The sequence below is a fragment of the Oncorhynchus mykiss genome, chromosome 18, assembly GCF_013265735.2.
Source record: "Oncorhynchus mykiss isolate Arlee chromosome 18, USDA_OmykA_1.1, whole genome shotgun sequence".
Lineage (NCBI taxonomy): Eukaryota > Metazoa > Chordata > Actinopteri > Salmoniformes > Salmonidae > Oncorhynchus > Oncorhynchus mykiss.
In genome coordinates this window covers 52648299-52673318 of record NC_048582.1, presented here as the reverse complement: position 1 = coordinate 52673318, position 25020 = coordinate 52648299, and the positions used below count along the sequence as shown (strand labels likewise).

Here is a 25020-nt window from a genome sequence, read left to right as displayed (position 1 = left end):
ATGTCATTTCCTGCCTAAACAACCAATCAATAAATGGGCCCGAACAAAGGTGATTCAAGAATAACCTTGATGGAGACCTGAAGACTTGTGTTAGCTCCCCATGCTCATAGGCATAGCATGCATAGGCTTTAGGACTTCTGGTCCCCATAAGGATAGTTAAACCAAACACACACACACACTGACAGTTGTTTGTTGCATTGTTGTGTCAGGTCTATGTCTGTCTGTCTCTGTGATATGTTAAACTGTCCCTGATGACTCAGCCATAACGGCAGAGGACAAGGATATGAGGGGGGTCTTGGAATTTTTTGTGTGTGTGTGTGTGGGGGGGGGGGGGGGGGTGGGGGGGGGGGGGGGTCACGACGTGTTATAGTAAATGTATAATTATTTAATTATTACTGGAATTGATTTGGCCAAGTGCAAATGGACTCTGTTCATTGCGCTTTCTGCTTAGCAGCGGTGTAAATTTGTCAACTGCGCGGTGGGAGGGAGATGCCCGTGTGCTTCGCAGTTTACCAGATTTCTTTAAATTAAGTTTTCTTGAAGATCACCCCGCGACTCACACGATGCAGCGCTGTAGTTCAGCAGCAGATGACGCGCTATCTCACTCGCCGATGTCACCAAATGGAGTCAAGCTAGCCACAAGTTCTGACAGCTCAATCGTCATGAAACGCAAATACAGCGATGAGTTTCTCTCTCTTGGTACAAACTTTGAGATATAACGAGGTGCACCCACAATGTGTTTTGTGCGGGGAAGTGCTTAGTAATGAGTCTCTCAAAACAAACAAATTAAAAACGACAGGTCCTGACCAAACATCCACAGCATGACAGTAAAACCCAGGGAGTTCTTTCAGAGCAGGACTGAATGCTTCAGGTAACAGTGCCTCGACAGTGGAAAAGTAAGTCAACTTGCAAGGCATTGTTGTTGTTTTATAAACAGAAACAATGGAATACTATCAAAGTAGTAGTTGTGAATTTCTCTTTCAAATAATTCCCTTGTACACAGCTATTAACGTAGATTGCTAATATTAGCCTAAGTAAGCAAGCTAGCTTGCTATACTAATAGTGCAACCCTAAGTTACAGTACATATGAAGATAAAATGATCAGGCCTATTGTACATCTTACTGTAGAAAGGATTGGTATAAACAACTGTTGCTGTTAAAATACAAGTAATAATTGTTATTCTGAACTGGAGTAAACTGATTGAAGCAAGATGCTTTTTGAGGCAAACTCACACACAGTTCTGGGTTGCTCATCTACAGCAGGAAGCAGTCTCCTACCTGACTGAGAAAGCAGTAGATGTTCTGATCCAGTTTGGCAGTGAGTCAGGGTTCTCAACTCTGGTGTACTTAAAAAACAAGTACAGAAACAGATTCCATGCCGAGCATGACCTCAGGGTTGCACTGTTAAAAACTGAGCCCAGAATAGAAATGCTTGTTGAAAGCTTCAACCAGCCACACACCTCTCATTAGGACCGTGTGTGTTTTCTGCTCTACATCTGTGTGATGTGATCAGTCAGTGTATTCCAATTCAGAATGCTAATTATTTATTGTATTTTAACAGCAGTTCCAACCTAATTTTTTTTCAACAATAATTTCTACAGTAAGATGTACAGTAGGCCTGATCATGTTTCTTCTGTACTGTTACTTAGGGTTGCACTATCAAAAACTGACCCTGTGTCTGTGTTTTCTGGTCTACATATGTGTGACGTGATCAATCAGCTTATTCCAGTTCAGAATTAAAATGATTTCTTATATTCTAACAGCAGCAGTTCCAACCTAGACAGATGAGTACAGTGCATTAGGAAACTATTCAGACCATTTCCCATGAACCAATATATATTTTTATTGAACCTTTTTTTAACTAGGCAAGTCAGTTAGGAACAAATTTGTTCTTGCTGTGGGGATGTTTTTCAGGGGCAGGGACTGGGAGACTAGTCAGGATCGAGGCAAAGATGAACAGAGCAAAGTACAGAGAGATCCTTGATGAAAACCTGCTCCTGAGGTCAAGGGGTATGAATACTTTCTGAATGCACTGTAAGTGCTTTTAATGGGGAAACATAAACATGAATAGCTACAGTTGAAGTCGGAAGTTTACATACACTTCGGTTGGAGTCATAAAAACTCATTTTTCAACCACTCCACAAATTTCTTGTTAACAAACTATAGGTTTGGCAAGTCGGTTAGGACATCTACTTTGTGAATGACACAAGTAATTTTTCCAACAATTGTTTACAGACATATTATTTCATTTATAATTCACTGTATCACAATTCCAGTGGGTCAGAAGTTTACATACACTAAGTTGACTGTGCCTTTAAACAGCTTGAAAAATTGGCTTTAGAAGCTTCTGATAGGCTAAATGACAAAATTTGAGTCAATTGGAGGTGTATCTGTGGATGTATTTCAAGGCCTACCTTCCAGCTAAGTGCCTCTTTGCTTGACATAATGGGAAAATCAAAAGAAATCAGCCAAGAACTCATAAAAAACATTGTAGACCTCCACAAGTCTGGTTCATCCTTGGGAGCAATTTCCAAACGCCTGAAGATACCACGTTCATCTGTACAAACAATAGTACGCAAGTATAAATACCATGGGACCACGCAGCCGTCATACCGCTCAGGAAGGAGACATGTTCTGTCTCATAGAGATGAACATACTTTGGTGTGAAAAGTACAAATCAATCCCAGAACAGCAGCAAAGGACCTTGTGAAGATGCTGTAGGAAACAGGTACCAAAGTATCTATAACCACAGTAAAACAAGTCCTATATCGACATAACCTGAAAGGCCGCTCAGCAAGGAAGAAGCCACTGCTCCAAAACCACCATAAAAAAAGACCGACTACGGTTTGCAACTACACATGGGGACAAAGATTGTACTTTTTGGAATATTGTCCTCTGGTCTGATGAAAGAAAAATAGAACTGTTTGGCCATAATGATCATCGTTATGTTTGGAGAAAAAAGGGGGATGCTTGCAAGCTGAAGAACACCATCCCAACCGCGAAGCACGGGGGTGGCAGCATCATGTTGTGGGGGTGCATTGCTGCAGGAGGGACTGGTGCACTTCACAAAATAGATGGCATCCTGAGGAAGGAAAATTATGTGGATATATTGAAGCAACGTCTCAAGACATCAGTCAGGATGTTAAAGCTTGGTCGCAAATGGGTCTTCCAAATGGACAATGACCCCAAGCATACTTCCAAAGTTGTGGCAAAATGTCTTAAGGACAACAGAGTCAAGTTATTGGAGTGGCCATCACAAAGCCCTGACCTCAATCATATAGAACATTTGTGGGCAGGACTGAAAAAGCATGTGTGAGCAAGGAGGCCTACAAACCTGACTCAGTTACACCAACTCTGTCAGGAGGAATGGGCCAAAATTCACCCAACTTATTGTGGGAAGTTTGTGGAAGGCTACCCGAAAAGTTTGACCCAAGTAAAACAGTTTAAAGGCAATGCTACCAAATACTAATTGAGTGTATAAATACTAATCTGACCCACTGGGAATGTGATGAAAGAAATAAAAGCTGAAATAAATAATTCTCTCTACTATTTTTCTGACATTTCACATTCTTAAAATAAAGTGGTGATCTTAACTGACCTATGACAGGGAATTTTTACTAGGATTAAATGTCAGGAATTGTTTGACTAAGGTGTATGTAAACTTCTGACTTCAACTGTATTAATATTATTATATTTCATTGTTATTTACTATTTGTCTATTTTGCATTTGTTTTAGGCATAAGGGCAATATGAAAAGTACCGATATTTACGTATAGTTGCATGTTTTCATAAGCTTGGGTCCCAGGAAAATACAGAATTTCTCATTTGGGTCCCAGGCTGAAAAAGTTGAATAACCCCTGGGTTAGGGTTACAGTTAGGGGTTAGGTTTCATTTTAGGGGTTTGGTGTTAGGGTGAGTTAAGGGTTAGGGAAAATAGGATTTTGAATGGGAATACATTTTTTGGTGCCCACTTGGATAGTAAAACCAACAGTGTACGTGCGTGTGTTCCTCTGGCCTTCGTCCCTCTGGAGCAGGTGGCACTGTTGACGTACTGTCTCCCCAATGCACACACACACTCTGCTGTCTGTTCTCCAGTGTCAGTCTCTGTGGATTCTGCCGTGCCTGAAACTCACTTATCATATCTGAGGGCTTAACTGTCCCTCTCACTGACACACAGCTGACTGACCCGTCTTTAGTAGCAGAAACACTAACACACACAGCTGACTGACCCGTCTTTAGTAGCAGAAACACTAACAAACACAGCTAACTGACCCGTCTTTAGTAGCAGAAACACTGACACACACAGCTGTGTGACCCGTCTTTAGTAGCAGAAACACTGAAATACAGCTGCCTGACCTGTCTTTAGTAGCAGAAACACTGAAATAAAGCTGCCTGACCTGTCTTTAGTAGCAGAAACACTGAAATAAAGCTGCCTGACCCATCTTTAGTAGCAGAAAAACGGACACACACAGCTATCTGACCTGTCTTTAGTAGCAAAAACACTTAACACATACAGCTGACTGACCCGTTTTAGTGGCATAAACACTGACTGACCCATCTTTAGTAGCAGACACACTGACACACACAGCTGACTGACCCATCTTTAGTAGCAGACACACTGACACACACAGCTGACTGACCCATCTTTAGTAGTAGGAACACTGACATACACAGCTGACTGACCCATCTTTAGTAGCAGACACACTGACACACACAGCTGACTGACCCATCTTTAGTAGCAGACACACTGACACACACAGCTGACTGACCCATCTTTAGTAGCAGACACACTGACACACACAGCTGACTGAACCGTCTTTAGTATCAGAAACACTGACACACACAGCTGTGTGACCCATCTTTAGTAGCAGAAACGCTGACTGACCCATCTTTAGTAACAGACACACTGACACACACAACTGACTGACCCGTCTTTAGTATCAGAAACACTGACACACAGCTGACTGACCCGTCTTTAGTATTAGAAACATTGACACACAGCTGTGTGACCCGTCTTTAGTATCAGAAACACTGACACACAACTGACTGACCCGTCTTTAGTATTAGAAACATTGACACACAGCTGACTGACCCATCTATAGTATCAGAAACACTGACACACAGCTGACTGACCCGTCTTTAGTTTTAGAAACATTGACACACAGCTGACTGACCCGTCTTTAGTATCAGAAACACTGACACACAACTGACTGACCTGTCTTTAGAAGCAGAAACACTGACACACAGCTGACTGACCCGTCTTTAGTATCAGAAACACTGACACACAGCTGTGTGACCCGTCTTTAGTATCAGAAACACTGACACACAGCTGTGTGACCCGTCTTTAGTATCAGAAACACTGACACACAGCTGTGTGACCCGTCTTTAGTATCAGAAACACTGACACACAGCTGACTGACCTGTCTTTAGTATCAGAAACACTGACACACAGCTGACTGACCTGTCTTTAGTATCAGAAACACTGACACACAGCTGTGTGACTCATCTTTAGTATCAGAAACACTGACACACAACTGACTGACCTGTCTTTAGAAGCAGAAACACTGACACACAGCTGACTGACCCGTCTTTAGTATCAGAAACACTAACACACACAGCTGACTGACCCATCTTTAGTAGCAGAAACACTGACACACACAGCTGACTGACCCATCTTTAGTAGCATAAACATAAACCTAGAAAAGGCTCATACAGTAGCCTAAATTACATGCAGGATCTTATTCTAACTTAGGTTAGCTACACTATAGTCAGCTCCATCTTTCTCTCTCTCTTTCTCTCTCTCCCTCACTCTCACACACATGCACGTTCACACACTAACACACACACAATATTATTTTCTCCTTTCTCTTTTAACTTGTTTCCTCCTACAGATTGAAGAGATAGATACAGTATAGAGGAAGGTAGAGAGACAGAGATGAAGAGAGAAAGATACAGAAACAGTGATAGAGAAATAGGGAAACAGAGAGAAAGATAAACTGCCTACTCTATGTTAATTAATCTGCGTGTGTCTGTGATGACCTGTTACTCATAGTCAGGCCTACACACACACACACACACACTTCTTGTGTAACTAACCTTGTGGGACGCACAATTCAGTCCTATTCAAAATCCTATTTTCCCTAACCTAACCGTAACCCAAAAAACAAACCTTAACCCAAAAACTTAACCTCCCCAGTGGCGCAGCGGTCTAAGTCACTGTGTCTCAGTGCTAGAGGCGTAACTTCAGATACCCTGGTTCAAATCCAGGCTGTATCACAACCGGCCATGATTGGGAGTCTCGTATGGCGGCGCTCAATTGGCCCAGTATCATCTGGGTTTGGCCTGGTCATTGTCATTGTAAATAAGAACTGACTTGCCTTGTTAAGTAAAGATAAATTCCCAAAACAAACCCTAATTCCTGAAGCTAATTCCTAAACCCCCTAGAAGTGGTATTGCACTGTATGGGGATAAAATACAAATGTTATTTTTTTCAGGGGTTAGATGAGCTTTAATACTGCAGATAGATTGTAGCTTTCCAATCCCCCATATATTTTTTGGGTTAATACATATTTATACACACACACACACACACTACCACTTAGAAATGTCCTTGTTTTTGAAAGAAAAACTTTTTTTTTGCCCATTAAAATAACATCAAATTGATCAGAAATACAGTGTAGACATTGTTAATGTTGTAAATGACTATTGTAGCTGGAAACGGCTGATTTTTTTAATGGAATATCTACATAGCTCGTATTTCTTTCGGGATAAACAAAATGTCCCCAGTTGGTCAAATTTTTGTTTGATTACTATTCTTGTGGGGACTTCTGGTTAAACACGCACACGTATGCGTGCACGCTTACACACACACACACACAGGTCAGGCTCTGGGAACCGCAGCCCATAATAAGAGAGTTCAGAAGACTAAATAGTTTGATCTGCTCTGGTATCTAACTGCTGAGTATCCATAGAGACTGTTGCTATGTCGGCGAAAAATCTCAATTCATTAGGAACAAATATAAATGGCCATCATCGTGTTTGTCGTATCATCATCATATCACCACCATCATCTTCATGATACCCACATCTGAGAGTGTTGAGACCTGTTGGCCTAAAATGTGTAAGCTTTAGAGCTCTCTCTCTTCCTCACCCCCCACCCCCTTCGCTGTCTCTCTAGCTTCTAAAGTGCTGTTTTCACACACTTGAGAAGGACTTTTTTACAGCTTCTTTCTGCAAATTAGTCCAGGACAGTTAACAATAATTATACCTTTCTCTCTCTCTTTCTTTCCCTCTGTCTAGATAAATAGCCAAGAGGGAGAGTGGGGGAGTGAAGCAGAGAAGGAAATGAGAGATTAAAAGGGAGTAAGAAAACCTCTAGCTGTTCTATGCAAACGTTCGTTACCCACCACTAAGCCACAATGAGACAGGTGTGTTATAGCAGGTGCACGCACGCACATGCATGCACACACACACGCATGCACACACGCATGCATTCACACACACACAGAGTATTCAAAGGATGTCCTTACAAACCAAGTTAAGTAGAGTACATTAATATGTAGCATACATTAAATTGTTTTAGGCTGCTCTGCTCTCTTCCCCAAAAGCTCCAGCAATTTTACACTTACAGTAAACACCTCACAGTACAGACGCACTAGAGAGCTATAGCTGATGTACCAGCTGAGTGTCTCTCTCACACACACACACAGCTGTCCTCTTTCTAATAGACTTTATATAATAGGTGGGTCTATTTCTGACAGTGTGCCATGGGGAGATGAGGCCGACACCCAGTCTCCATCTCTGCACGCCGTGCCAACCATACCGCCTAAACCTAGACTAGCAGGTGACAACTAGGCTACTGTGTGTGCGAGAGATAGATGGATGGATAGATGGGAAAGGGAGAGAGAGAGAGAATTTTGTGCGCGTGCCTTTCAGTGTCACGCAGCAGAGCTGGTGTGTGTGTTGGAGATACAGCGTGTGGGTGGAGAGAGAGGCAGCTCGTGCACTGTGCTGGTGTCTGACAGATAGAAAAGCGAAAGGCGCGTAGTGGAAACCAACCGTGACTCACTCAAAAATACACCTCTAAAAAGAGCCGACCCGAGCGTCTGAGGGGAGATTTGACACGGACACGGCGCTCGAGGAGCTCCTGGTTTACGAATCATCTCCCGCGAGGTAAAATAAACACACACTCCCACTGTTTACTGAAGTGGCTGTTGATGTTGTGGTTGATGATGATGATGATGATGTTATTGTTGTTTGTCGCTGTGCTATCGAGTTGTGCAGTGTCTTCTCCTTCGGGTTGTTGCAGTTTTTATAGATAAACCTATATCCATGGGTTAGTCATCCCCCGGCCAAATGGCTTTACCTATTTTCATACTGAGGGCTGACAGACAAGTCCACATGGTCAGATATTGTTACTAAATGTGTGCTAAATGTCCACGAACACCAGATACTGGTTTTGTCCTTGACAATTCATTTATTTGGACAAGTTTTGCTAAATGGGCCCTGTACGCAGGCTACCTTCTCGGTTTACCAGAGGAAAAATGAGGTCAAACAGCAACTGAAATACGTGGTGAACTGGCGGTGACGGTGTGTGCTCCTGTCCTCCCAGAGAGAGAAAAAAAGAAAGAAAAAGAGAGTGAGAGGGGGAAGTAGAGATAGATAGGGAGAGAGTTAGAGAGGGGGTGGGGGGTAAGGAGAGAGAGGTTTAGTTGACAGCCCAATGAAGGTTGTGAGCAGGAGGTCTATAGGGGTAAAAATATCATGTGTCTTAGCTCAGCCAGGGCACAGGAATGCCACACACACACACCCTGAATAGTAGCTTGACTGGCCACTATGGTTATATCAGCTCTGTCTCAGTGGGTCAAGTGGATTCTACAGAGAAATATGATACACACATACACATACAGTGCATTCATAAAGTATTCAGACCCCTTGACTTTTTCCACATTTTGTTACGTTACAGCCTTAATCTAAAAATGGATTCAATACATGTTTTCCCTCATCAATCTACACTCAATAATAATAATAATAATAAACACTCATAATGACAAAGCCAAAACAAGTTTTTTGAAATGTTTGCAAATGTATTACAAATAAAAAACAAATACCTTATTTACTTAAGAGTTCAGACCCGTTGCTGTGACACTAGAAATTGAGTTCAGCTGCATCCTGTTTCCATTTATCATCCTTCAGATGTTTCTACAACTTGATTGGAGTCCACCTGTGGTAAATTAAATTGATTGAACATTATTTGGAAAGGCACACACCTGTCTATATAAGTTCCCACAATCGGAGCAAAAACCAAGCAATGAGGTCGAAGGAATTGTCTGTAGAGCGCCGAGACGGTATTGTGTCAAGGCACAGATCTGGGGAAGGGTACCAAAACATTTCTGCAGCATTGAAGGTCTCCAAGAACACAGTGGCCTCCATCATTCTTAAATGGGAGAAGTTTGAAACTACCAAGATTCTTCCTAGAGCTGGCTCTATGAAGGTCTGATGAAACCAAGATTGAACTCTATGGCCTGAATGCCAAGCATCACGTCTGGAGGAAACCTGACACCATCCCTACGGTGAAGCATGGTGGTGACAGCATGTGGGGATGTTTTTCAGCTGCAGGGACTGGGAGACTAGTCAGGATTGAGGGAAAGATAAACGGAGCAAAGTACAGAGAGATCCTTGATGAAAACCTGCTCCAGAGCACTCAGGACCTCAGACTGGGATGACGGTTCACCTTCCAACAGGACAACAACCCTAATTACACTGCCAAGACAACGCAGGAGTGGCTTCGGGATAAGTCTCAATGTCCTTGAGTGGCCCAGCCAGAGCCCGGACTTGAACCCGATCGAACATCTCTGGAGAGACCTGAAAATAGCTGTGCAGTGACGCTACCCATCCAACCTGACAGAGCTTAAGAGGATCTTCAGAGAAGAATGGGAGAAACTCCCCAAACACAGGTGTGCCAGGCTTGTAGTGTCATATCCAAGAAGACTCAAGGTTATAATTGCTGCCAAAGGTGTATCAACAAAGTACTGAGTAAAGGGTCTGAATACTTATGTAAATGTGATATTTCTGTTTATTTTTTTACATTTTCAAATAATTCTTAAAACCTGTTTGTGCTTTGTCATTATGAAATATTGTGTGTACACTAATGAAGAAAAAAAAACTATTTTAGAATAAGGCTGTAATGTAATAAAAATGTGGAAAAAGTCAAGGGGCCTGAATACTTTGAGTGCACTGTACTGGTGTGTGGCCCCCAGTCAACCATGACTCTGGTTGACCAGTGGTTAGCCCACTGCAGGTACCAAGTGTTGTTGTTGTTGTAAGGTTCCAGACTCGGGTTGGCCGTACAAAGTCGGACACAACGTTATACAGATTTTTTTTACTTTTTCCCCCCAGAACTACACTGAACAAAAATATTAACGCAACATGTAGTGTTGGTCCCATGTTTCATGAGCTGAAATAAAAGATCCCCAAAATGTTATATACAAACAAAAAGCTTATTTCTCTCAAATGTTGTGCATAAATTTGTTTACGTCCCTGTTAGTGAGCATTTATCATTTGCCACGATAACCCATCCCCCTTACAGGTGTGGCATATGAAGAAGCTGATTAAACGGCATGATCATTACACAGGTCCACCTTGTGCTGGGGACAATAAAAGGCCACTCTAAAATGTTCAGTTTTGCCACACAACAATGCCACAATTGTCTCAAGTTTTGCGGGAGCGTGCAATTGGCATGCTGATTGCAGGAATGTCCACCAGAGCTGTTGCCAGAGAATTGAATGTTCATTTCTCTACCATAAACTGCCTCCAACATAATTTTAGAGAATTTGGCAGTATGTCCAACCAGCCTCACAACCGCCAACCACGTGTAACCACGCCAGCCCAGGACCTCCACATCCGGCTTCGTCTGAGACCCGTCACCCTGATGAAACTGAGGAATATTTCTGTCTGTAATAAAGCCCTTTTGTGGGGGAAAAAACTCAGATTGGCTGGGCAAGGCTCCCCATTAGGTGGGCCTGGCTCCAAAGTGGGTGGGTCTATGCCCTCCCAGGCCCACCCATAGCTGTGCCCCTGCCCACTCATGTGAAACCCATAGATTTGGGCCTCATTTATTTCAATTGACTGATTTTCTTATATGAAATGTAAGTCAGTAAAAAAAATGTAATTGTTGCTTTTCTATTTTTGTTCAGTGTAGTTTAGTAGGCTACTCGATATGGTGTGCAAAACCACTTTCTGCAGGTGAAGAACTGGTAACTAAACTTTTCTCTCCTCGGGCACAGGGGCAGTTGGATCAGCAGATGAATGATGATGCACAGGCCTAAACACACACAGACACAGGTCCCTGTGTCCCGCCTCCATCTGTCACACTCCAACAAGCGTGTCACAGTTTCTCCAGTGTTCAGCTAAAACTCTCCTCTCTCCCCTCCTTAAAGCCTCCCATAAAGCTCTGTTACCACGGTGATCAGTTCAACCCAGCAGCCATATGCTCCACTCTCCTCTTCCTGCTGATTCTACACTTTCCCTACCCTCTTTTCTATCCCTCTTTCTGAGCTTTCTCTCTGATCTCTCTCTCTTTTCATCACTGCTTCTCCCCATCTTTTTCTGTATCCTTTCTCTCTCCCATCTCTCTCTGTCCGTGTCCCTAAATCTCTTTACCCCTCTTTCTGGATCTATGTAATACACTTTCTTTGTAGCCATGGCTGTGTCCCAAATGGCACCTCTATTCCCTATGCAGTGCACTACTTTGGACCAGACACTACATAAGGAAATAGGTGCCATTTGAAACGTAGACCACGTCTGCCCAAACTATCTATTAAACAAACTGCTTTAGACGCAACATTAGTAATCATAACTCTAATAGGGTGGTGTTCCATATATAAATTACCCCTATGACACTGGTGTTACAGGAATAAGTGTCCCCTATGACCCTGTGGTGTTACAGGAATAAGTGTCCCCTATGACCCTGTGGTGTTACAGGAATAAGTGTTCCCTATGACACTGTGGTGTTACAGGAATAAGTGTTCCTGTCCAAGGGGTTGGAGCGCTGGCCGGAATGTGGTTTTTCCCACCAGTGGGATCAGGAGCTCAGCTCGGAATTCTGGGAATATTGCTGCCGGCAGATCGGATGATGCCTCCCACAGCTGCTGTTACTAAGAAAAGCCTAAGAATACACACGTTACGCATACACTCACTGCGCACACACATTTACTATGTACACACACGCTCATGCACACACCCTTAGACCCAACTAGGCAGCCATGGAGTGTGTTGTACAGGGGGAAGGAGGTCAGAGAGAGGCAGCATATGTAAAAGCCGTTCTATGGGATCTGCAAGTGACATTAAGTAGGTGTGTGTGTGTTTATATCAGTAACTGACGTGTGTGTTTTGTAGTTTTCAGAGAGGATGTCTGAAGCGATCGTCCCAGAATCCTCAGGGCTGAGGTCATGTAACGAGTTATGCCCCTCCGCTCTGCCATCCTCACCCCCCCTTGCCACAGAGGATGAGTGTCACCATGACAACAGAAAGGTGGAGCAGCAGGTAAGACTTGTGACTGAATTAGGTGTTGTTATTATAGATCAGATAGGTGACATGACTGGTGGTCCCTGAGGAATGCCATGTGATGTCACTGTGTGATGATTTGTCACATTTTGTCCCACAGAAACCCGTCAGTAACCAGGGGCAACCAGCCAGGAAGAGAACCAAGGTAGACTCTGTTTCTGTCACACACCTACGTAGAACCATATATATCACTGTTGTGTATGTACACTGTGTCAGCCTTGATTTAGCCCCGGGGGGGCAGGGTTTGCACTTCTGAGGCTATTTCATTGGTTAATGTTGTTGCTTGTTTCAGGCCAAAGGCAGGTTGGTGAGGAGCATGGCTGTGTGTGAGGAGTCATTCCCACCATCCCCTCCTGACACCACCCAAGACAGCCAGGTAACACACACACACACATAAAACATGCACGCACAACACACACACTCGCATAACACAGACACAAAACATGCACAACACACACACATCATGTGATGTTTGATGTTTTAGAGCTCTGTTGAAGTCACCATGCTGCCAGGTTGCCATGACAACGATGAGGAAGAGCAGAGCAAAGAGCCAAATGTGCCCACGCTAATTATCTCAGACACCAGTCAGGAATACACAGACTCTACTGGGATTGACCTGCACCAGTTTATCATCACCACCCTGAACAGCAATCCCAGGTACAAAAAACTGTGTGTGTGTGTGTGTAACTGCTTAGCTAGCAATGATGTCATGGTAATAATATGATGTCATGGTGTTGTCATCTTTCAGGGACAGGATGATGCTGTTGAAACTGGAGCAGGACATGATCGACTTCATCACAGACAACGGGTATGTGTGTGTATGTGTGGCCATAATTTTTAATGCAAATATGATTTACTGTATTTACTTCAATGTGTTGTCTAAGCAGGACTGTCATCCCCTCCCATCTTCTTCTCTCTCCCTCTCTCAGTCCTTATAAGAAATTCCCTCACATGTCTTCCTACCATCGTATGTTGGTCCACCGGGTAGCAGCCTACTTTGGCATGGAACACAATGTGGACCAGACTGGCAAATCTGTCATCATCAATAGCACCAGTAACACACGCATGTACGTAACTCTCTCCTCTCTGTGGTATATCAGTACGCTTGCAACAACAGGATCGTGGGTTGGGTTTGATTCCCGCTGGGGACACCCATACAATAACGTGTGTCCTCACTACTATAAGTCTTTGGACATAAATGTGTCTGAAGGACATATTATTGTTGTTGTATTATTCTCTATTTCTGTATGTGTGTAGACCAGAGCAGAGGTTTATGGACTATGTCCAGGAGGAGAGAGGAGAGGAGACTCAGTGGAGAACCATACTGAAGAGAGACAACGCAGAAGACAACCAGGTAGCTAGCTGTCTGTCTGTCTGTCTTTCTTTCTGTCTTTCTTTCTTTCTTTCTTAGTAGCATGTAAGCACTATATAAGCTTGCATATTTGGACAGCTTTTAGAGGTCCTTGTCAGAGTTCCAGATTTTGAGAGGTTGTGTTCTTATCCTGCCCCCACCAGGCGAGGCTCCACCCACTACGCGAGGAGAGGCGGAGCAAATCAATGGAAGAGAGAGAGGAGGAGTACCAGAGAGCTAGAGAAAGGATATTCAACCAGGAGGTACAACCACAACCTCACACACACACACACACACACACACACACACACACACACACACACACACACATCTTATTCTTTCTTCTGTCTTCCACAGCCTGCCTGTCCCCAGGAGACCAGGTAATATTGTTTTTATGTTAGACGTAAATAAAGTTGAGTTGACGTTTTTTTTTTATGTTCCCCAATGGACGGTTGTAATAACATTGTGATGATTATTGTGTGTCGTTATTGCAGGTCTATAGAGGATGGTAGCCCCCATGCTGCGACTCAGAGAAGGCAGCTCTTTAGGTGAGTGTGCTCTCGACTGGTGGCTGAGTGGTACTGAATCTTGACCGTGCTAGTAGCGTTTAGCTGAACACACTACCGGGCCTTTAATGACCAGTTTACTAGTCTAAATCAGTTGCTGGTCTGTGTGTCCTTCAGGGGTACCAGGGGTAACTCGGGCTCAAGCCGACAGAGCAGCACGGAGACTGACTATAGTCGCTATAGTAACTGGAGCAGCACTGACTCAGGTCGCTATAGCAACGACCCCCGACCCTGGAGCAGCACAGACTCAGACTCTGCCTATCAGAGGCCCGCCCCCAAGGCCCGACCAGCCAATCACAGCTGGGACGCACGAGGTAGAAAATAATCTAATTTAATGGAACTATGATCCTGATCCTTTTCCATGTACTTTAATGTCTCCCTTCTCTCCCTTTCCCACCTTCTCTCCTCCTCTCTCCCTTTCCCACCTTCTCTCCTCCTCTCTCCCTTTCCCACCTTCTCTCCTCCTCTCTCCCTTTCCCACCTTCTCTCCTCCTCTCTCCCTTTCCCACCTTCTCTCCCTTTCCCACCTTCTCTCCTCCTCTCTCCCTTTCCCACCTTCTCTCCCTTTACCACCTTCTCTCCTCCTCTCTCCCTTTCCCACCTTCTCTCCTCCTCTCTCCCTTTCCCACCTTCTCTGCTCCTCTCTCCCTTTCCCACCTTCTCTGCTCCTCTCTCCCTTTCCCACCTTCTCTGCTCCTCTCTCCCTTTCCCACCTTCTCTGCTCCTCTCTCCCTTTCCTACCTTCTCTGCTCCTCTCTCCCTTTCCCACCTTCTCTCCTCCTCTCTCCCTTTCCCACCTTCTCTGCTCCTCTCTCCCTTTCCCACCTTCTCTGCTCCTCTCTCCCTTTCCCACCTTCTCTCCTCCTCTCTCCCTTTCCCACCTTCTCTCCTCCTCTCTCCCTTTCCCACCTTCTCTCCTCCTCTCTCCCTTTCCCACCTTCTCTCCCTTTCCCACCTTCTCTCCTCCTCTCTCCCTTTCCCACCTTCTCTGCTCCTCTCTCCCTTTCCCACCTTCTCTGCTCCTCTCTCCCTTTCCCACCTTCTCTGCTCCTCTCTCCCTTTCCCACCTTCTCTGCTCCTCTCTCCCTTTCCCACCTTCTCTGCTCCTCTCTCCCTTTCCCACCTTCTCTGCTCCTCTCTCCCTTTCCCACCTTCTCTGCTCCTCTCTCCCTTTCCCACCTTCTCTCCTCCTCTCTCCCTTTCCCACCTTCTCTCCTCCTCTCTCCCTTTCCCACCTTCTCTCCTCCTCTCTCCCTTTCCCACCTTCTCTCCCTTTCCCACCTTCTCTCCTCCTCTCTCCCTTTCCCACCTTCTCTCCCTTTACCACCTTCTCTCCCTTTCCCACCTTCTCTCCCTTTCCCACCTTCTCTCCTCTTCTCTCCCTTTCCCACCTTCTCTGCTCCTCTCTCCCTTTCCCACCTTCTCTCCCTTTCCCACCTTCTCTACCTTTCCCACCTTCTCTCCCTTTCCCACCTTCTCTCCTCCTCTCTCCCTTTCCCAACTTCTCTCCCTTTCCCAACTTCTCCACTCCTCTCTCCCTTTCCCACCCTCTCTCCCTTTCCCACCTTCTCTCCTCCTCTCTCCCTTTCCCACCCTCTCTCCCTTTCCCAACTTCTCTCCCTTTCCCACCTTCTCTCCTCCTCTCTCCCTTTCCCACCTTCTCTCCTCCTCTCTCCCTTTCCCACCTTCTCTCCTCCTCTCTCCCTTTCCCACCTTCTCTCCCTTTCCCACCTTCTCTCCTCCTCTCTCCCTTTCCCACCTTCTCTCCCTTTACCACCTTCTCTCCTCCTCTCTCCCTTTCCCACCTTCTCTCCTCCTCTCTCCCTTTCCCACCTTCTCTGCTCCTCTCTCCCTTTCCCACCTTCTCTGCTCCTCTCTCCCTTTCCCACCTTCTCTGCTCCTCTCTCCCTTTCCCACCTTCTCTGCTCCTCTCTCCCTTTCCTACCTTCTCTGCTCCTCTCTCCCTTTCCCACCTTCTCTCCTCCTCTCTCCCTTTCCCACCTTCTCTGCTCCTCTCTCCCTTTCCCACCTTCTCTGCTCCTCTCTCCCTTTCCCACCTTCTCTCCTCCTCTCTCCCTTTCCCACCTTCTCTCCTCCTCTCTCCCTTTCCCACCTTCTCTCCTCCTCTCTCCCTTTCCCACCTTCTCTCCCTTTCCCACCTTCTCTCCTCCTCTCTCCCTTTCCCACCTTCTCTCCTCCTCTCTCCCTTTCCCACCTTCTCTGCTCCTCTCTCCCTTTCCCACCTTCTCTGCTCCTCTCTCCCTTTCCCACCTTCTCTGCTCCTCTCTCCCTTTCCCACCTTCTCTGCTCCTCTCTCCCTTTCCCACCTTCTCTGCTCCTCTCTCCCTTTCCCACCTTCTCTGCTCCTCTCTCCCTTTCCCACCTTCTCTGCTCCTCTCTCCCTTTCCCACCTTCTCTCCTCCTCTCTCCCTTTCCCACCTTCTCTCCTCCTCTCTCCCTTTCCCACCTTCTCTCCTCCTCTCTCCCTTTCCCACCTTCTCTCCCTTTCCCACCTTCTCTCCTCCTCTCTCCCTTTCCCACCTTCTCTCCCTTTACCACCTTCTCTCCCTTTCCCACCTTCTCTCCCTTTCCCACCTTCTCTCCTCTTCTCTCCCTTTCCCACCTTCTCTGCTCCTCTCTCCCTTTCCCACCTTCTCTCCCTTTCCCACCTTCTCTACCTTTCCCACCTTCTCTCCCTTTCCCACCTTCTCTCCTCCTCTCTCCCTTTCCCAACTTCTCTCCCTTTCCCAACTTCTCCACTCCTCTCTCCCTTTCCCACCCTCTCTCCCTTTCCCACCTTCTCTCCTCCTCTCTCCCTTTCCCACCCTCTCTCCCTTTCCCAACTTCTCTCCCTTTCCCACCTTCTCTCCTCCTCTCTCCCTTTCCCACCTTCTCTCCTCCTCTCTCCCTTTCCCACCTTCTCTCCTCCTCTCTCCCTTTCCCACCTTCTCTCCTCCTCTCTCCCTTTCCCACCTTCTCTCCTCCTCTCTCCCTTTCCCACCTTCTCTCCCTTTACCACCTTCTCTCCTCCTCTCTCCCTTTCCCACCTTCTCTCCTCCTCTCTCCCTTTCCCACCTTCTCTGCTCCTCTCTCCCTTTCCCACCTTCTCTGCTCCTCTCTCCCTTTCCCACCTTCTCTGCTCCTCTCTCCCTTTCCCACCTTCTCTGCTCCTCTCTCCCTTTCCTACCTTCTCTGCTCCTCTCTCCCTTTCCCACCTTCTCTCCTCCTCTCTCCCTTTCCCACCTTCTCTGCTCCTCTCTCCCTTTCCCACCTTCTCTGCTCCTCTCTCCCTTTCCCACCTTCTCTCCTCCTCTCTCCCTTTCCCACCTTCTCTCCTCCTCTCTCCCTTTCCCACCTTCTCTCCCTTTCCCACCTTCTCTCCTCCTCTCTCCCTTTCCCACCTTCTCTCCTCCTCTCTCCCTTTCCCACCTTCTCTGCTCCTCTCTCCCTTTCCCACCTTCTCTGCTCCTCTCTCCCTTTCCCACCTTCTCTGCTCCTCTCTCCCTTTCCCACCTTCTCTGCTCCTCTCTCCCTTTCCCACCTTCTCTGCTCCTCTCTCCCTTTCCCACCTTCTCTGCTCCTCTCTCCCTTTCCCACCTTCTCTGCTCCTCTCTCCCTTTCCCACCTTCTCTCCTCCTCTCTCCCTTTCCCACCTTCTCTCCTCCTCTCTCCCTTTCCCACCTTCTCTCCTCCTCTCTCCCTTTCCCACCTTCTCTCCCTTTCCCACCTTCTCTCCTCCTCTCTCCCTTTCCCACCTTCTCTCCCTTTACCACCTTCTCTCCCTTTCCCACCTTCTCTCCCTTTCCCACCTTCTCTCCTCTTCTCTCCCTTTCCCACCTTCTCTGCTCCTCTCTCCCTTTCCCACCTTCTCTCCCTTTCCCACCTTCTCTACCTTTCCCACCTTCTCTCCCTTTCCCACCTTCTCTCCTCCTCTCTCCCTTTCCCAACTTCTCTCCCTTTCCCAACTTCTCCACTCCTCTCTCCCTTTCCCACCCTCTCTCCCTTTCCCACCTTCTCTCCTCCTCTCTCCCTTTCCCACCCTCTCTCCCTTTCCCAACTTCTCTCCCTTTCCCACCTTCTCTCCTCCTCTCTCCCTTTCCCACCTTCTCTCCCTTTCCCAACTTCTCTCCTCCCCTCTCCCTTTCCCACCTTCTCTCCTCCTCTCTCCCTTTCCCACCTTCTCTGCTCCTCTCTCCCTTTCCCACCTTCTCTGCTCCTCTCTCCCTTTCCCACCTTCTCTGCTCCTCTCTCCCTTTCCCACCTTCTCTGCTCCTCTCTCCCTTTCCCACCTTCTCTCCTCCTCTCTCCCTTTCCCACCTTCTCTGCTCCTCTCTCCCTTTCCCACCTTCTCTCCTCCTCTCTCCCTTTCCCACCTTCTCTCCTCCTCTCTCCCTTTCCCACCTTCTCGCCTCCTCTCTCCCTTTCCCACCTTCTCGCCTCCTCTCTCCCTTTCCCACCTTCTCGCCTCCTCTCTCCCTTTCCCACCTTCTCTCCTCCTTTCTCCCTTTCCCACCTTCTCTCCTCCTCTCTCCCTTTCCCACCTTCTCTCCTCCTCTCTCCCTTTCCCACCTTCTCTCCCTTTCCCACCTTCTCTCCTCCTCTCTCCCTTTCCCACCTTCTCTCCTCCTCTCTCCCTTTCCCACCTTCTCTCCCTTTCCCACCTTCTCTCCCTTTCCCACCTTCTCTACCTTTCCCACCTTCTCTCCCTTTCCCACCTTCTCTCCTCCACTCTCCCTTTCCCAACTTCTCTCCCTTTCCCAACTTCTCCACTCCTCTCTCCCTTTCCCACCCTCTCTCCCTTTCCCACCTTCTCTCCTCCTCTCTTCCTTTCCCACCCTCTCTCTCTTTCCCAACTTCTCTCCCTTTCCCACCTTCTCTCCTCCTCTCTCCCTTTCCCACCTTCTCTCCCTTTCCCAACTTCTCTCCTCCCCTCTCCCTTTCCCACCTTCTCTCCTCCTCTCTCCCTTTCCCACCTTCTCTGCTCCTCTCTCCCTTTCCCACCTTCTCTGCTCCTCTCTCCCTTTCCCACCTTCTCTGCTCCTCTCTCCCTTTCCCACCTTCTCTCCTCCTCTCTCCCTTTCCCACCTTCTCTCCTCCTCTCTCCCTTTCCCACCTTCTCTCCTCCTCTCTCCCTTTCCCACCTTCTCTCCTCCTTATCTCCCTTTCCCTCCTTCTCTCCTCCTCTCTCCCTTTACCTCCTCATCTGTCATCTGTCTCTCTGTATCTCTCTCTCCCAGATGACCATGCCCCCACCACAGGCTCCAACTACCTCACGGTGCCCATGGAGAACGGGATTCCACCAGGAAGTATATTACTGAACCCACATACAGGTACACACACATACACATACATGTATATGTGAAAAGGGAATTGTGAGTTTAACCTTGACCTCTAACCCCAGGCCAGCCCTTCTTGAACCCAGACGGAAGTCCTGCCATCTACAACCCCCCCGACCCCCAGCAGCCAACAAGAAGCCAGCCTCAGCAGCAGGCCCCTCTGCCGCAGCAGCCAATGGCTGGCCACACAGTCCCTCAGGTAAAAACACTGATTGCACAGTAACCAAATAGAATTTGAATACAAATACAATAATCTACCTATTCATTAGTTATACTAAATGTATAAACAGTCCTGTCCATGCAACCCGATTGGCCAAATTGTGTTCCAGCCGTGTCGATAATAGCAATAAACAGAGCCTGTTTTTGTAATAGAAGACTGGCAATAACAATGCTTTCTCTCAGGTGGTTCAATATTCGTCCGTCTCTTATCCTCCCCAGCAGTTGCAATACTCTACGGTACTAAGTTTTTTCATGCATGTGTTTTTGTGGATATAACAGTGTATGCATGAACAGTAAAAATGTATTATGTCTGTCTGCGTGTCTTTGTTAACATGCTCTCTGTGGTCCTCAGAGCGAGGACCTGTCGTCTCAGTTTGGTCACATTACTGTGAGCTGTCAGCCATTGGGGGAAGCTCCGTCTCTATACCCTCCCTTGGCCTCTCCCACACAGAGTTATGTCTATACCGCCCCTCCCCCTCCTCACAACCCCCCCAGCTACTGCCAACCCCCTCCAACTCAGGTAGGAATAACACAACACAATCATAATAGAAGGGTAGCATAGAATCGTAGAATGATAGAATAGTCCCATGTGTTAGCATAGAATCGTAGAATGATAGAATAGTCCCATGTGTTAGCATAGAATCGTAGAATGATAGAATAGTCCCATGTGTTAGCATAGAATCGTAGAATGATAGAATAGTCCCATGTGTTAGCATAGAATCGTAGAATGACAGAACAGAATAATAGAATAGTCCCATGTGTTAGCATAGAATCGTAGAATGACAGAACAGAATAATAGAATAGTCCCATGTGTTAGCATAGAATCGTAGAATGACAGAACAGAATAATAGAATAGTCCCATGTGTTAGCATAGAATCGTAGAATGACAGAACAGAATAATAGAATAGTCCCATGTGTTAGCATAGAATCGTAGAATGACAGAACAGAATAATAGAATAGTCCCATGTGTTAGCATAGAATCGTAGAATGACAGAACAGAATAATAGAATAGTCCCATGTGTTAGCATAGAATCGTAGAATGATAGAACAGAATAATAGAATAGTCCCATGTGTTAGCATAGAATCGTAGAATGACAGAACAGAATAATAGAATAGTCCCATGTGTTAGCATAGAATCGTAGAATGACAGAACAGAATAATAGAATAGTCCCATGTGTTAGCATAGAATCGTAGAATGACAGAACAGAATAATAGAATAGTCCCATGTGTTAGCATAGAATCGTAGAATGACAGAACAGAATAATAGAATAGTCCCATGTGTTAGCATAGAATCGTAGAATGATAGAACAGAATAATAGAATAGTCCCATGTGTTAGCATAGAATCGTAGAATGACAGAACAGAATAATAGAATAGTCCCATGTGTTAGCATAGAATCGTAGAATGATAGAACAGAATAATAGAATAGTCCCATGTGTTGACATGATGTTGAACTCTGTACTGTAGGTGCCTGTGTATTACTACTCTACTACTCAGTATCCTACCTCAGCACCCCAAAGACCTGCCACACCTACCCAGGCCATACAGCCTACAGGTACGTACGTGTGTGTGTGCGTGCGTGCGGCAGTAGGGAGGGGGGCCGTTACACTGTAAGAGATGTAGTCTGAGGTCTCACAGTGAACCGGTCTCTTTTCCTGCTGCTTCTACTCTACAGAGAGATCCTGATTAGCTGCTAGTCCTCCATTTGTCAGATATTACAGCAAATGATACAGCTTTGAATTAGCTTTAAACAAACAAGCAATTGATTGATGTTTTATGAATAATCTGCTGGGCATTTATCTGTATATCTGTCTCTGTGTGTATTTGTAGGTTACTCTCCTGTCGTAGCCAATCAGCAGCAGACCTACCAGGGGATGATGAGTTTGCAGCTGCCTCAGAACCAAGCCCAAAGATTGCTGGGTTCTTATCCACCTGGCTCCTCCCACCCATGTGGTGTAACACAGGTAACTATGACAACCACAGTGTCATATACTCAGTGGCCATTGTATTAGGTACACCACCCTGTTCACAGAAATGGTGAGCTCCTACAGTGAGTCACGTAGCTGTGGCTTGCTGTATAAAGCAGGCAGACAGGCATCGAAGCATTCAGTAACTGTTTGATTGAACGTTAGAATTGGCAGAACGAGTGGCCCAAGTGATTTTGAGCATGGTATGATAGTCGGTGCCAGACGCTCCGGTTTCAGTATCTCAGAAACGGACTCCTGCGCTTTTCACGTTTGACAGTATCTAGGGTTTACAGAGAATGGTGCCACAAACAAAAACATCCAGTCAGCGGCAGTCCTGTGGGCGAAAACAGCTCCTTGGTGAGAGTACAACAGTGGTATGTAAAACGGCACCTCGGAACGCACTTGTCGGACCTTGTCACGGATTGGCTATTGCAGCAGACGACCACACCTGGTACTACTCCTATCAGCTAAAAACAAGAAGAGCTGGCTCAAGTGGTCACGCAATCACCAACTGGACAATTGAGGAGTGGAAAAACATTGCCTGGTTCGACGAATCCCGGTTTCTGTTGCGTCATACCAATGGAAGAGTCAGGCTTTGGCGTAAGCAGCATGAGTCCATGGCCCATCCTGCCTGGTGTCAACGGTACAGGCTGGTGATGGGGGTGTAATGGTGTGGAAGGTCAAATGTCTGCAGGATGACTAAGTCCCTTTGGATAAGCGTCTGCTAAATGGCTTATATTAGACCAAATTAGCAACATTTCCATGCCCTGAAGAGTTCCGGTTGTTCTGGAGGCAAAGGGGGGTCCGGCCTGGTACTAGATGGGTGTACCTAATAAACTGACCACAGTAATTCCTCAGTGTTGAATTAAAGTTGCAGTGTTGTCAGGCTACTAATCAAATCTATGCCTAAATTGAATCTCTCCCTCAGGGTGGTGTGGGGGTATCGTATCCCCAGACTGGTCTCATGTCGCGGGGTGAGGGGGGTTACTGCTGCATGGTATCTCCAACCTGTCCCCCTGGTCCCATACCCCCTCCCCCTCTACACACCGGCTGCCATGCCTCCAGCTGTAGCAACATCAGCAGCCAGGGGTGGGCGGGAAAATACTAACACGACCCCACACATACACACGCCCCCACCCAAACTAAACTTACATAACCCCCACACATACACACACTTGACCTCCCTTCCCCCCCACCTCTACTTGCACAACCCCACCGGACTGTGTTGATTGAGATGCAACCAGTGTTCAAGCTGTCACACACACAGTATACCACAGGCAATGTATTGTGCCAAAGCTGTATCAGAGGTACTGTACTGATTTAAAAGCATCATTTATATACTCCAGTTGAGTTTTGTATGGATATGAAATGATTATATATATGTATTGTAGTGTTTGAGCAGAATAAACTGATGTGGCTGCTTTGACAGGGCACCTTTCTAACGGCTGTGGTCTCTTTCACATTGAGGATTTGATCTGACTTTCTAATCTACACACTGCTGACATTTGTTAGCATTGATTGTATCACAATTATTAAATTGTTGAACGGATGTTTTTTCTGTTGTTGATAGATCCAGAATGTAATTCACAGAGAGCAATCTATAACAAGTCTTACACTTATGAAAAATATAAAACGCAACATGTAAAAGATCCCAGATATTTTCCATTTATCTCTCAAATTTTGTGCACATTTATTTACATCCCTGTTAGTGAGCTTTTCTCCTTTGCCAAGATAATTAATCGATCTGACGGGTGGCATATCAAGAAGCTGATTAAACAGCATTATCATTGCACAGGTGTACCTTGTGCTGGGGACAATAAAAGGCCACTGTAAAATGTGCAGTTGTCACACAACACAATGCCACCGATGTCTCAAGTTGAGGGAGCATGCAATTGACATGACTGCAGAAATTGAATGCTAATTTTTCTACCATAAGCCACCTCCAATGCCATTTTAGAGAATTTGGCAGTACGTTCAACCGGCATCACAACTGCAGACCACATTTATGACATTGTGTTGGTGAGCGGTTTGCCGATGTCAACATTGTGTACAGAGTGCCCCATGGTGGTGGTGGGGTTATGGTATGGGCAGGCATAAGCTACGGACAACAAACACAATTGCATCTTATTGATGCCAATTTGAGATCCGAAGGCCCATTTTTGTGCAATTCATCTGCAGCCATCACCTTATTTTTTTAGCATGATAATGCACAGCCCCATGTTGCAAGGATTTCTACACAATTCCTGGAAGCTGAAAATGTCCCAGTTCTTCCATGGCCTGCATACTCACCAGACATGTCACCCATTGAGCATGTTTGGGATGCTCAGGATCGACAGTGTCTTCCAGTTCCCGCCAATATCAAGGAACTTCACACAGCTGTTGAAGAGGAGTGGGACAACATTCCACAGGCCACAGCCTGATCAACTCTATGAGAAGGAGATGTGTCACGCTGCATGAGGCAAATGGTGGTCTCACCAGATATGGACTGGTTTTCTGATATACACCCCTACCTTTTAAGGCATCTGTGACCAACAGATGCATATTTGTATTTCCAGTCGTGAAATCCAGATTAGGGCCTAATGAATTGATTTCAATTGACAGATTTCCTTATGAACTAACTCAGTGAAATTGATGCATGTTGCATTTATATATATTTCAGTATATTTACACCTTTTGTTATGGTCCTGTCTCCAAAGTCTTGTCTTCACTCTTAAGGGTCCATCGAGGAGTTAGTGGTTGTGGGACAGTAGGATCTGTAGTAGATGAGGACACCCACTACCATAATAACCACTGCTGTCCCTTTTGCAGAAAGGAAAAGAGTGATGTGAGGTTTAAAAAAAGACAAAACCACTCTATTAAGACATTTCGTGTGGCAATTTTTTTAGTTCACCCTTTCTGCTCAGTATCTGTCTTTCTCCCTCACTCACTCTCATGGTCTCCATCACTAACTCTCTCACACACACACAAACCTTTACTGATGCAACATGGCCAATGATGAGACAAACACAAATTTATAAA

The 25020-nt window shown here is 46.1% G+C and overlaps 1 protein-coding gene across 3 annotated transcripts; it reads left to right on the top strand.

Annotated features, from left to right (window-relative positions):
* Positions 1-597: 597 nt before the first annotated feature.
* On the top strand, positions 598-23448 carry arpp21 (cAMP-regulated phosphoprotein, 21). 3 transcript variants are annotated; one of them, XM_036953160.1, is made up of 20 exons: positions 621-896; positions 7300-7427; positions 12397-12543; positions 12665-12709; positions 12857-12940; positions 13049-13221; positions 13313-13372; positions 13494-13631; positions 13822-13918; positions 14080-14178; positions 14273-14295; positions 14410-14463; positions 14599-14795; positions 19719-19811; positions 19883-20016; positions 20220-20273; positions 20389-20556; positions 21503-21590; positions 21866-21999; positions 22931-23448. In XM_036953160.1, exons 2-20 carry the CDS (start codon positions 7419-7421, stop codon positions 23108-23110), a joined length of 1977 nt encoding a protein of 658 aa, XP_036809055.1. In that variant the 5' UTR covers positions 621-896; positions 7300-7418; the 3' UTR covers positions 23111-23448. The 3 variants fall into 3 exon arrangements, with proteins under 3 accessions (XP_036809057.1, XP_036809055.1, XP_036809056.1); XM_036953162.1 differs by lacking the exon at positions 7300-7427 and having other exon boundaries at positions 598-896; XM_036953161.1 differs by lacking the exons at positions 621-896; positions 7300-7427 and adding an exon at positions 7815-8172.
* Positions 23449-25020: the final 1572 nt, after the last annotated feature.